The following is a 13741-nucleotide window of genomic DNA, read 5'->3' as shown; positions in this document are numbered from 1 at the left end:
GCCGCGTCATATTGCGGATTCGCGCGAGGAGAGCGCGCGTAATTCTTCTTACAGGATGTCAATGGCGGAGTCTTGCTACGGCTCTTTAGAACGCTCGCAGCGCCATCTGCGACTGCAGATTCCTTTACCGAGATGACAGAGGTAGAGGAAATTCTCCCTAATTTTACCTCAGCTTGCAAACAAAAATGGACAATTTGAGATGCGATTAGATTTCGAATGGTTCCAATTATTATTTTGCACTGTAAGCTTTGAAATAATGCAACCGAGTACAGTAAATACTCTTCGATTTTCTTTCAGATTATAAACGAAAGTGGACAGAGAGAGATTGAGATGCGATTTGATTTCGAATTGTTCCAATTATTTTGCACTGCACGCTTTGAAAGAGTGCAGCCGTGTGCAGTAAATTCTCTTCAATTTTCTTTCAGATTGTAAACAAAAATGGAGAATTTGGGAAAAGGAGATACGATTATTCGTTATTATAGCTCGTTTTTATAGTTGCAGACAATTATAAAAACAAGGTGCAAGACTCGAATAATCGTATCTCCTGTTCCTAAATTGTCCATTTTTGTGTATAATCTGAGCGTCAATTACAGAGAATTGAGAAGCAAGATGAAAATTGTCTCAGTTAACTGGAAGAAACATAAATTAGATAGAAATGTGTCTTTCGTCTTCCAATAATTGTAATAAATTGAAAATAATACAACATTGTCCTCAAATTCTTCTAATTCTTTTAGAATATTGTATTCGAATCATTTGAATAGATTAAAATCATAGTGACCTAAGTGACATTTTCCTCATCGTGAGAAACAACGATTAATTTTTACCATGTACCGTGTATCGACAGAAATTATTGTCAAAACAATAGTTAACTTTTACTGTTAACTTTCAAGTGATGAGCAAACTTTTAATAGCTTGCTTTGCAGACTTATAACGTCGAACGTTAAATTGACGTACGCCATATGCATTTAACAGAATCGTTCGAAATCTAATCTCCAAAAACTAATGTTCACCCTAATCAACATTACAATTTCTCCGTTTTATTAAGATTCGGAAGAGGCACGAACGTTCAAGGAATAATCGACAAATTTATATAAATTTGCTTCACAATTTTAATTTAATCGAATAAAATACTTCAGTTTCATGAAATTTTTGAGTTGTTTAACACTGTCGCAAAAGTGTTGATAATTCGAAAATTACGTAAATTGTCGCTCTCAAATTACGTTTATCTTCTCGCTGTTTCAAATCGTACATAATAAATTCCGCAATAAACGCACAAAATTCGCGGTCTATTCGCCAAAATGTCCGACTATGATTAGACACGAATGGTCAGTAGAAAAAAGAATGATCCACGTGCATAAAAATCGAGCAGCCGCGATAACGCTAGCAGAACGTCGAAACTGCCAGTTCGCGGGGGTTTGCAGCACAGTGTCGAGTCGTGGCGCGCGGATCCCATTGAAACAGAAACGGAACCCTCGGATCGAGAGAAAAACAGGTGGCGCGTCTGGAATCCTGATAACTCCAACTTGTCACTTCGCCGACGAGACATTTGAATTTCGGGTCTCTCTCGGCGGCGCCGGTTCGCCGCGCTTCGTCCTCCCCCGTCTGGTTTCTCGCTTCGAATCCGCTGTCACTAATTGCCGGAGTCTTTAGATCACGGAATAGTGGAAGTGGCTGATAAGCGTTCCAGATTCAATCCGGCGTTGCCGGAGTCAAAGCGCGACAGCTTGCCTAATTCCGCGACTTCCGGATAAATTCGCCCGGAAATGGAGCGCGAGCGACACGTTTCGGGGAACACGCGACTCTAATTTTCCGTCCTTTTCGCGGGATTATACTCCGCTCATTGGGATCGAGCGTACACTTGTCAACACGTCTGTCAGCATAGCCGCTCCACGTTCCGGTGCTCGGATGCTAGAAAAAGTTATCAGCCGGATGAATCTTCGCGGCGCAGAGTCGCGTCGCGACGCGACGCGCCGACGGAATGCGACAAATTTCCGGAGATAATTGAGTCGCCGAATGGCCGAGCGCGACAGGAATTTCGCTCTAATAAACCCATCGATCTGCTGTCGAAGATATTTATTGCGGACTATAAAACAAAATGAATGGTCGGCGTCGTTGTGAATCGATCAAAATCTGTTTGCAATAGAACTATTTGTCTTCCAATTTCGCTGCAGCACTCGCAACGTCACGGATCAACAGATTAATATTGAAAAACTGCCCCGAATGTAAGGGATCAAGATAGCCAAAGATTAACATGCCCGTTGCACCTTGACCCACTTACGGTTACCAGCGAGCGATTCGCGAACCACGCTGTGCTCTCCGACCTCGATTAGGCGAGATCGGTATTCAAAATCTACACGTAAAACTGAATTAACGGCATAAAATAGTCGAACTTTGAACTTTTGCAACCGCGTTCGAAAAAATCATACGACGTCCAGCATACGCTCATTTTAAAGGCAAAAGTCTCTGCTTTGGCAACCTGAATTGTTGCTTCTTTTATTTCACTTGTATCGTTCGAGATAGGCGGAGAAGTAAGAATAGTCGATTTTTAAAAATTTTGAGATTTTAAATACCTGTATTGAAAACAGAAATTTTTTTCGGAATTGAAGTTAGCATGAATTTGAAGCTTAAAGTATTAGCTGTTCAACGGGATCAAAAGAATAGATCTACGATTTTTTTCAACCGTTTTATGGCACTTCGAATGAAAAACGAACGGCAGAACTAAAACAGTCCACGATACGCGTATGCTTGCGGCATGCTTTCCGCTCGAAAAGCGATAAAACGGTAATAAAAAATCGCACGGCGACGCTTTCAACCTCGATCGAAAGGAGAGACTCTGCCCTTTAAAATGAGCACAGGTACACTATCCTACAATCTTTTTCCGAAAAATTACAGTACTCCAAACATCGCCAACTTCTTGGCTCCCAGAAATCAAATATTCTGCAACAGCAGGCACACCTTCGATTCAAACTGCCATAAAATGGCACCAAAAAAAATCGCAGTGTAATGTTTTTGGTCTCATTTGAAAGAGGAAACTTCACCCTTCAAAATCACCTAAGTCTCGACCCACAGAAAAATTTGCTAAACTCTCCACAGAACTAAGAATTTCAGAAATATCCAAAAAGTGGCCATCTTCCAATTCCCGTCCCTATCTTAGAGCACAGTCGCTCTAAACAAGAAACCTGTTAGCCATACGAAAGCTGAAATTACGCTCTTTAAAACGAGCGCGGATAGAAGGTCGTGCGACGTCCGTGCACGGAGTTGCGGGAGTCGAAAGACGGTCGTTTCGGTGACCCTGTAACGCGGCGGTGTGCTCGCGCGACGTTTTTATTGAATGGGGGCCCTCTGCGGGTAAAAGATGGGGGAGTTCATTGGATATTTTGAATGAGGCAGCGGATTGGCGCTAGCGGAGTAACGATCATGCGCGCACGTCACGCGAGATTCGATATTTCGCCGGGTGGAACACGGGTGGCACGTAGCGCCGTGTGCAGAGAACGGTCTACACGAGCTGGAGGCTCGATGCGGCACGTTAATGACAGGAAACCAGCAATATGAACTTGACGGCTCGGCACCGCATCGTGTACCACAGTAACGTACCGACAAACCGCAGGTGCCCCAACGACGCCGCCGCTGCTTCGTTCCTATCTGTTGCCCTGCCGTCCCGGGTCTTCTCGCCCGCCACCACCCTGTCGCCCCCTCATTATCTGCCCGGTTATGCACTTCGGCCGCGCCAGACCACGGGATCCGCGAGCCAAGACTCGTTAGCCGGAGGCTTTCCCGGCAAAAAAAGAAAAACTTCACGGATCGACTGCCGAGCAGCCCCTTCAGCCGAGTTCAAACCGGTGTCTGACCTGAGCTACCTCAACGAACGATGGTCCAGTGGGTCATAGGCGTCATGCATCGAGAACTTTCGTCGTCCGCCATTGCTCTAGGGCATGGTGCATCCTAGCGCAGCCTAACCTTGCGATACCTAACCTAGAACGGTACTGCGGAAGCCTGATCCTCTCTGAGATTCGAATTATTTTTCATATTTTCGCGCGATGATTTTTCGCGATATTTTTACGTGATTATTTTATGCCGACATATTTACGACACCGCGACTATAAAATATTCGACTATAAATTCTCTCTAATTGACGGTCAGCTTGGAAACAGAAATGGACAATTCGGGAAGAGATACGATTATTCCAACGTCGCGACTCGTTTTTTGCAGATTGTCGACGATTATGAAAATGAGCCGCCAAGGTTCGATTAATCGTGTCTCCTCTTCCCAAATTGTCCATTATTGTGGACAATGTGAGCGTCAATTGGGGAGACTTTACTCTACATCTAATCTTAGAAGTTACAAAGTTACAAGTTCATTTTTCTCCAATTATTTAAATCTTTCATAAATAAGCTAGTTCTCTAATGAATTTAGTATCCCAAGAATTTAGAAAATCTTCATCTTCGAAGGAAATTAGAATATAGGCAAGCTACGAAGAACGAGTTCTCTTTTCTATAATTTTTTTATAAATGTACCCATACGTCCAAAGCACATAAAATCTAAATATAATAAATTAAATGTATAGCATGCATATCAGCACGTTCTTGTATTTCTTATGTTTCATATTAAGTTCATCCTATTTAGTGCGAAATCATTGAATTCAACAATAACCACATATAATTACCATATATGGTAATAATTAGACTGCAAATGTTATGCATTCATGGTACAATTGGGCAAATGCAGTTGAAAATAATAAAAAGATGAAAAGAATTTGAAAATGTCACTGGATTATTTTCGATGTGTATTAAAACATTAATTTAATCTATTAAAAGGAATGAACTTGCAATTTAGTCTCAATTTACAATTGATGCAAACAATATTAATTTTGAATAATAATCCGCATTCTGGTAATAATATTTTGTAATAAACATGTAAATAACGATCAATGTATCCCTATAATAAATAAATCCTATACAATAGATGTAACGATTGAATTAATGAACGATAAAAATTGAAGTTCGCTACGGAACGTTAAAAAAAAAGTTGAAAACCGATGGAAGACGTGGAAACCAATAAGGATCTCCGAAGAAAAGTAATCTTGAGAAACAGTCGTCCAGAAGAGCGAGCATCCCCCGGAATTTGCCAATTCTCGATCCCCAGTCGTCAAATTTTGCGATCCGCCAGCGGCTTTTGTTCTATCCCGATGGTTTATTACGAACTTCATTTAACCTTTCACCCTCCCGCCACGGCGAGGACATTCAAAGTTTCACGTGTAACCAATCGCCGATTTTTTTTTATCCCGGGATTAAATCCGACCGTGTCGTCGCACCAGCCTCCGGCGAAAATTAACGAAATTGCTTATCGATCTACGAATCGTTGATTCGGTAAGTGGGACGAGATTAAACTGCCGCGCGTCCACGGAGCGGTCGGCTCGCGACGAAGTCGAAAGGTCCCGAGTTTTTTCGGAAATTTAATTCGACCGCCCGAACGTATCCGGTCAAACGAGGTTACGATAAATACAAGTTGTATCCGCGGTATTTCGAACGCGTTTCAGTGCTATTAAAAATGTTATTTGTTTATGCGTTTTAATCCTCGGACGGCGGACCATTTTTCAGTACTCTACACAATCGACGTTGTTTACGATTTACAGCTCGCAGCTTTATTCGCAACATTTTTCCAAACATATTTTTGAAAGCACTTCGTGTAGACTTAATAGTAGCTGCGGATTTTATGCACGAAATAAAAACACAGAAATGAAGAGGTCAAATGCAAAATAGTCAGAACATTTATACGATTTTAAAATATTATTCCGTTACTGTCGACTCATTAGGAGCGATTAAGAAAATAAATAAATGTCCGCGTAGTTTCCACGTCTTGTAATTAATGAAGACAATTTTTATTTTGCATAAAAATCAACGATCAACTTATTAATCTTCCTGTTGTTTCTAAGTGCAATAATCATTTATTTAACACTAAGCCTATCACCGTCGGTTAAATGACTGATTTCACATTTTTTATTTCATAGTTATTGAGATCATAAAGTTGTTACCATTAAAAATTTATGAATATATTTTGATCAATATATTTTTTATCGATATGAACTTTATCAATATATTTTTTATCGATATGAATTTAATGAATATATTTTTTATCAATATGAATTTCATGAACATATTTTTATCATTTTTATATTTATCAATATATTATCAAGCACACGCGAAAAATATGAATAAATTCTACCTTGTAATTATCATAAACCAATTTTTGTTAGTCGCTTTTACACTTCGTTAAATTCAACGTCAATCGAATTACCGAAAATGGACTAATTAGCCAACCGCAGTCCGAGGATTAATTTCAATTCACCTCGATAATTTCCATGAAATTCAATAAATATTATCGTGGATGATTAAAAAGAGACAGCTGGGCCGTCCGAGACGATTGGAACAAAAACATACCGCACACAAAACAGCAATGCATCGAACTTACCGGCAGAAATTGAGTTGGCATAAGAAGAGAAGGTCCGCTTACCTGCAACAGAAAGAGACAAAAAGTTAGACTCCTTCCAGTGTCGCGGCGACAATATTATAAATCCCGAAGAGATCCCGTCGCGCGTGGGCATTCGCGACGAATCCCAATTTCGGAGACCGTCCCTTTTAATAATGTTCCGCGGCGCGAAACATCCCTGCGCCCCGTGATCAAATTTCGCGGGCTGGAACAAGTCGGCGTAAATCTCCCGCGCGAGAGCTAATATTCCGGCAATTTCAATTTTCCAACCCTTACGCGGTGTTCCGCGGCGTCAACTCTCCGCGAGAATAAATCACGGGGCTGCAGCGTCGTATTTCACACTTAAGCCGTCTAATTCCATTTTTTGTTTTTTTTTCTCCACGGCGAGGTCCGCCGTGGCCGGGGAACGACGACGAGTCAAGGGTGAAGATATCCGGTGGGGTCGTCTGTCAAAGGACGGATCAGCGGGGCGCGGTTCCTGTGAGCGGCCCGCGTCGACGGGGAGCCCGAAGATCCCGTAAAATACGAGTCTCGAACGGTGAATGCCTCGTCAAGATGTCGGCCATTGAGATGAGAACGTTCGGCCGCGGCGAGCTTTTAAATTCCGCCGAGAGATAGAAACCCTTTCGGGACGAGCGGCCGTCTAGCCGAGATTCAATCTTCGTGATTTCGGGGACGTCGTGACACCGGACGGGATACAGAACGACACGATGACAAATTTTCACGGGACCATGAAAAATTGTGTGTTCTCTTTCTCTCTCTTTTTCTTGGCCCCTTCCTCCGTGGTCCGGACGGTGAGAGACCGGGGCGAAACCGAGGGCGAACAAATGGAAAGTTACTTGTCTCTTCGGAATTACGTACGCCCACGGGCCTTTCGGGGATGTAACTTTCTTTCCTGGAATTCTATTGCGGACTCGCACGCTTCGCCGGCATTCTTTCCAAGAACGATACCACTCACGCTTTTGTCCGGCTCGCGTCCAAAACGTAACAATATGTGGGAAGAATCGCCGCTTCCGGTGTTACGGAAGAGATTGTCGGGAGTTGGAGCAAAGTTTCCCTAATTGACGCTCGAATTGTGCGCGAATATGGACAGTTTGGGAGGAGAAGTTGCGATTCTTCGATAATTATTTATTACACGATAATTATAGCTAGCATAATCGGTGATTATGAAAACGAGACGCAAGGCTCGAATAATCGTATCCCCATTTCCCAAATTGTTCATACTTGTGTAAAATCTGGGCGTCAATTAGGGACAATTTTTCAAGACAAATATTTCTTTTCAAGAAAATCCCATTTTTTTCTAAAAAAGAAACTAGAGTCTTTTTTCATAGAAACAATTATGCGATTTATTAAAAACTGTACGGATATCTTTAAAAACGCAAACAGAACTGTACAAAAAAGATTTGCATCGAAGTCGACACAAAAAGCAGCTGTTTTATATTAGTTTATAAAAGTAACAATAAGACTTTTATTCCGACTTTTAACCAACGTTATTGTAACATTTTCCGTAAGTAACATATAAATTGAATAAGTAACTCATAAATGCATCTTTACGATATGTATAATCGTAAATTAAAAAATCTATTGTTAATCAGCGAAAATTGATCGTAAATCGAATAATGTCTGACTTAAAAAAGCACCTAAAAACCGTAAAAAAATAAAATCTCCAAAAAATGCGTAACGATCGCAACAAATTTCTCTCGAGTAATTTCGATCCCCTTGGCAGCTCCAGCGTTGAAATTCACACGCCGCGGATCGTGCTAAAAATCGCGTAGCCTCGTTCGGCGCGCTTTTCTATCGCCGGTTTTGAATCGGCTCGGATTACGAGGAGGTTCGAACGTGAGCCGGCGAACGGTGCAAAAATTCAGCGCCGTTAAATGCAGCGACGACGGTGACGTGCGAGGGAAAGGAAGCGTACGTAAGGGTTGCAACGATCTAACGGGGCAAGGTGGCTAACGATAATTCGTAGCCGGCGTCACGTGCCGGCAATATAAATCACCCGTTCCTCCTCGAGGCTCAGAACTCGCCCCCACAATTACCTAATACGTCCGCTACGTTATCCCCAGACACCATCGGTGCAAACCGGCCTCCCTGCCCCCTCCCCGGCCCCGGACAAGTCAGCCTTTCGCAGCCCTCGCGCGGCCACTAACTTACGCCCCGACGCCGATAATAGATCCAGACAGGCTTGCACGTCTGACGAATTCCCCTAAATCGCCGTATTTCTCATCGACGAGTGCCGACCCGAGCGAGAGACCATCGATGAGAGGGGGGTAGAGGGGGGACGATATTCGTCACGGAATCATTTCCTTGATGGGATATTAAACTCCCCGACGGTGGATCCGTGGAACAACAACGGAATCGAGCGCGGTTTCGGGACTTCCGGGAAACCCGGAATTATTCCATGCACACGGTGTCCCGTTTTACCGCGTCAACATCGCGGTCGTCCGCGCCTTTTCGCTGTCAAAATAACGTACAGGGTGCTATCGCCGAATCGGTCCACCGACGTTTATTAAATTACAACTTCTCCACGATCGTACTTCGCGATCTTCCGTGTACAGAGAAAAAAGTTACGGGGTGGTTCTATGGCGACGCGACGATCTATCAATGGCGCGCCATCATCTGGAATATTAGAACTTACTGCTGGCAATCAGCGAGACGCTATCGCGAGGAACCATCAATTTCGTGGTAATCCCAAAGAAGCCGTTCCCGCGCAACCCCATAAAAACTCGTTCGATCCTCATTATTCTGAATATTCGTGTCCCGAATAGATGGAATCGCGGCCAGCTGAATGTTTCATGGGAAAACGGTGTGCCATTAGGTCGCAGAAGTGGCGCGACAATGTGTAATCTACTATGTTTGACGCAATTTTCGTGACCTAATAGAGACAGCTGTCCCCTTGATGAAGACAGAAGAGGATTCGTTCGCGAACCTAACCCGGCCGGACCTAACGTTGTGTGATCGAAACCGATCGAAAGTCCGATGGCTAATAACCAGTTAAACTGAACAATGTTAATCCTGCTGTGACATATGAACGTGTTCAACAATTAATTTTTAATTGCAATTTTCTGTTGTAATTTTGAACCGTAATGTTGAGCTGCAATTTCCTGTCAAAGGAGGCGAATTCGAACGTCTGTAAGGAGATGAAGAAAATTTTCTTCGAGAACAAAACATACGCGGATCTGTAGCCTGAAGTCTACTCGTTAGAACGGGACCAAGATCGTTGGCCTACGATTTTTTCTCGCCATTTTATGGCACTTCGAATGGAAGCGGTAATAGAATATTGAATATCTGGGAGCTGCAAGCGCTGGACGAGACGTTAACAACGTTTAAACCACTGTAACTCTTCGAAACAGAATCGCAGAACAATGCGGTTGAGCTCATTTGAAAGATCGAAATCTCCTCTTTCGAACGGAGTCCAAGAACATTGAGCTACAAGGTTCCGTTAGTATTTTATGGATCTTGGAACGAGAAGTATATCCTCGAACGTAAATACACCGCTCATCAAAAGCACACTTTTCACTCGAGGTAACAATAAAACCGCGGTAAAAAATCGCAGATCGATGCTCGATACGGCACTGTAAAGAGGAAACTTTTCTCTATAAGAACAGATTAATGCAAGATCCGAGAAAAATTTATCCAAGTCCGCACGGTCATCCGAATTTGTAGAAGCTGCGTAGAAGCACGAACAACGTTGGTCGTGGAACGGTGCCAATGCGAAAGGCGGCCAAAGACACTTTTGCCAATGGGAACCACTGGTCTAAGGGACTCTTTCTCACGGCTTCTGCCACGACCACTTACCCCCGCTGCGAATACAACCCCTCTGCCGTCGACTTTCAGATAAGTAACCGAGCGCACGTAGAGCGGCCGGGGTCTCTTTCAGCATTTACTATGCCCGCGATAGATACCCGGGACATTACTTTGCCTGCACGGCACATAAGGGGATGGCTGGAGTACACTTTCAGGCCGAGAACAACGCCGGTGATGGCCTCAAGTCGCTGCAGCGAGTCCCGCAAATTCTCGACCCCGTCCTAGCCCGTTTCCAGCGTCTTTCGCCGATTGCGGAATACCTGCCGGATACCTGCCTTGGGACGGAATTTACCTGACGCACCTTCCTGCATTTTCCTCATCAATACCTGAATCCGGCCTGGGATAGACAGACAGGATTCTCAACGCACAAAAACGATTTGATTGTATTTTTCTGGGAGACGAAAAGTCCTCGGAGAACAGCTCTACGAAATGACGCACGTGCTACGAAATTCTACGATTCGGTACTAATACACTTGGTTTCACGTCGATTTGAGAAATTAGATCATATTTTAGAGTGTTATATAAGTCAGAAGTATCCGAGATCGAGTTTATGCGCCTGCAGGAAATCTAGATCGGATTTTACGACGAGCAGACGGCGAATTTTATGCATTTTTGACGAGAACGTCTCGAGGTCAAATACAAAACCGCGAGGACGTTGGAGGAATTCGAGGATATGTTTATATCGACGTGTGACTCATTCAAATGTCCGCAAGACGAAAGACATTTTTAACGGGGCAACGTTTCTTACGATTAACCGAGGGAATTTCTATTTTACATAAAAATCTGCGATCCACTAGCGAGAATAATTCTGATCACAGCGAGAAATGAGCAGACGTTTGCAACGAACGGACTGCGCATTTTATGCATTTTTAACGAAGATAACCGAGTCCAATGCGAAACCGTTGACATTGGACGAGCTCGAGGGTGCCTTTATATTATGCGTAACTTATTCAAATGAACTGTTATCAGGCACACGTTTCTTAGAACTATCATATAGACACTATAGACACGATTTCTGTTGCACAAGAATCCGCAGTTCAGCGACGAGAGCACAGAATTTCCGTGTATTTACCTTCTGGCCGGGGCAAGGGAGAACTGGGTGCAACTCCAGGGGCATAGGTTCCACGAGATCGTAGAAAATCATGTCGGCCACGATACACAACACTGTTATTAGAGTGGAGACGGGCACGCGCGCGGCGGAACAAGAACTGGGGACGCGGAGCCGTTGCACGCGAAGACGGGATTCAGGCAGAAAAATTCGAGGACAGAAAACGAGGGGCAGCTGGGCTTCATCACGGTCGAGCCAGGACTAAGAACCGAGAAGGTCGAACAGCTGGACGAGTGCGTGCGTCTCGATTGACCCCCCCTCTTCCGTACAGTGTTACGACTAATTGTTTACCTTCGAACGTGTTTCGGGAGCCCTGACCTACAGCAACATCATAAATATTTGTGCCGCGTACGCTTCACTTCGACACAAAACTGCGTTCAATTACCCTGCGAATATTTAAGATACGAAATTTTATTGAAAGGTTCGTTGTTGATCGTCGAGGTCTGTTCACGTTAGATGTTTATGAATTAGGTTTCATCGAATTACGTCTCGTTCAGTAAGATCTTCTTGAACAGCGAGTTTTATTTAGTCAGGTTCGAGTCTCGTCGAATGATGCCCCATCGAATGAAATTAATTAGCTATTACCAAAAATTAAATTATTTACTGTGTTTATTGTAATTATGAAATACAATGCATATGTTTAGTGTATTTATTGTAACTATTAAATACAATACATATTTCTCGTATTTATTGTAATTATTAAATACGATACATATTTATTGTATTTATTGTAATTATTAAATACAATACATATTCATTGTATTTATTAAATACAATATACATTTATTGTATTTGATTATAAAATACGATAAAAATATGGTCCAAGAGAAGCTACAAATCCTCCAAACATCACGCAGCGTGTTACAATTTTGAACAATTACGTTCGCAGAATTCGTTCGACGTTTTCTACGCGAAATAGAAAATCGTGGCCGTCAGAAACGCGTGACGCCGGACAACGAACGTGTTAAGTCTTATTGAGCTAAATGAGATAGTATCGGATCTCTGTGAAATTGGGCCGAGAGCCCGAGAGTGCAGCGTCCGGCTTTAATTGTTCGAAAGTATGGACTTTACGTACGCGTTCCATTAAAAACCGCGGATTACGCGGAGCAGATTTTAATCGGAGATCATCCGAGAACTCGCGAAATCCTGCGTACGAAAGCTGAACCAGCGAGGAAACAGGAAGCAGCGGCCCTCGCCCGGAATTCGATGGAGCGAAAAGATTACCGTTCACGCGTGCACGCGGCTGGGTTCTAGGCGAGGACAAGAGACTCTATGCTCGTTTGTCGCCATCGCTGTCGAACCACCCTTTTCTTTCGCCTCCTCTCGCGCGCATAACTGCATATCGTAGCTACATCTCAGCCCTGGGAGAGCCTCCAGGCACGTCTTCACAATACTGCATTACTATACCACCCCATTTACACCCCTTCCTTTTCTTTCGGCCTCCCCCTCTGTCTCGGGAACCAGCCTCCAGCCGGGGGAATTGCTGTTGAAGGTTCGAGGCGGGACGCAAGATGGAAGGCGATCCTCAAAAATGAGATCGAAAGTAGGCTCGCGACGCGAATAAAAGGAGAGAAACAGGATTCGCACGCGTGTGCGAACGCCACTCTCCCTCTTTCTTTACTTCTCCCTTTCTCTCTCTCTCTCTCTCACTCTTTCTCTATTCCTCCCTTTCTCTCTCTCTCTCACTCTTTCTCTATTTCTCCCTTTCTCACCCTTTCTCTCTCTCTCACTCTTTCTCTATTTCTCCCTTTCTCACCCTTTCTCTCTCACTCTTTCTCTATTTCTCCCTTTATATCTCTTTCTCTCTCTCCCTCTATCTCTCTATGCTATCACTCTCTCTCTCTCTCTCTCTCTCTCTCTCTCTCTCTCTCTCTCTCTCTCTCTCTCTCTCTCTCTCTCTCTCAGTCGCTCCGGTTTCCTTTCTCCTCGCCGCCCGCGCCCTTTTCCGTCTGCTTTCCACCGTCGAAACAAAAGGAATGGAAAACTGGGAAGTAACGCGACGAGTTCCTTTCGCCGGAATGCTGTTACACCGGGAATTTAGGTCGCGTGATTCTTTTCTCCCGTTTTAACCCCTCGAATACTCGCGGGGATTGAAATTGCGATCGTCGTGACGCTCTCTCCTCGAGCAAACTGAAATTGATGCGTCTCCCCTTCTGGCCACGTCCCTCGCCGCCGCTCTCAAATGATACCGCAGGCCCGCGGAAGCCTGTACAGAGACTCGACTGACCGACTCCTCGAAGCCACCACGTTCCAAAGATTTATTTTAATGACCGCTTTCATTCAGCGATCACGGGCTCCAGCCCCTTTCTATCGCCCGGCCAGCCTCTGTGCGTCATCCTT

General features: G+C 43.9%; 1 protein-coding gene across 13 annotated transcripts in view; it reads right to left on the bottom strand.

Annotated features, from left to right (window-relative positions):
• Positions 1-13741, bottom strand: part of heph (polypyrimidine tract-binding protein 1 heph) — a 492203-nt gene that overhangs the window by 249820 nt on the left and 228642 nt on the right. For 2 of the 13 annotated variants that reach the window (XM_033471502.2, XM_033471506.2), the window contains exons 1-2: positions 11366-11606; positions 6469-6510 (exon numbers count right to left, since the gene is read on the bottom strand). The exons of 7 other annotated variants lie outside the window; for them this stretch is intronic. In XM_033471502.2, coding sequence (XP_033327393.2) covers positions 6469-6510; positions 11366-11437 — 114 coding nt within the window. In that variant the 5' untranslated portion in view covers positions 11438-11606. Of the gene's footprint in view, positions 1-6468; positions 6511-11365; positions 11607-13741 lie in introns of those variants that run through there. 4 more of the 13 variants (XM_076521472.1, XM_076521474.1, XM_033471504.2 and 1 more) reach the window with 2 other exon arrangements.

Source organism: Megalopta genalis, chromosome 5 (assembly GCF_051020955.1).
Source record: "Megalopta genalis isolate 19385.01 chromosome 5, iyMegGena1_principal, whole genome shotgun sequence".
Classification (NCBI taxonomy): domain Eukaryota; kingdom Metazoa; phylum Arthropoda; class Insecta; order Hymenoptera; family Halictidae; genus Megalopta; species Megalopta genalis.
The sequence above is the reverse complement of the archived record's forward strand: the minus strand, read 5'-3'. Positions and strand labels throughout refer to the sequence as shown.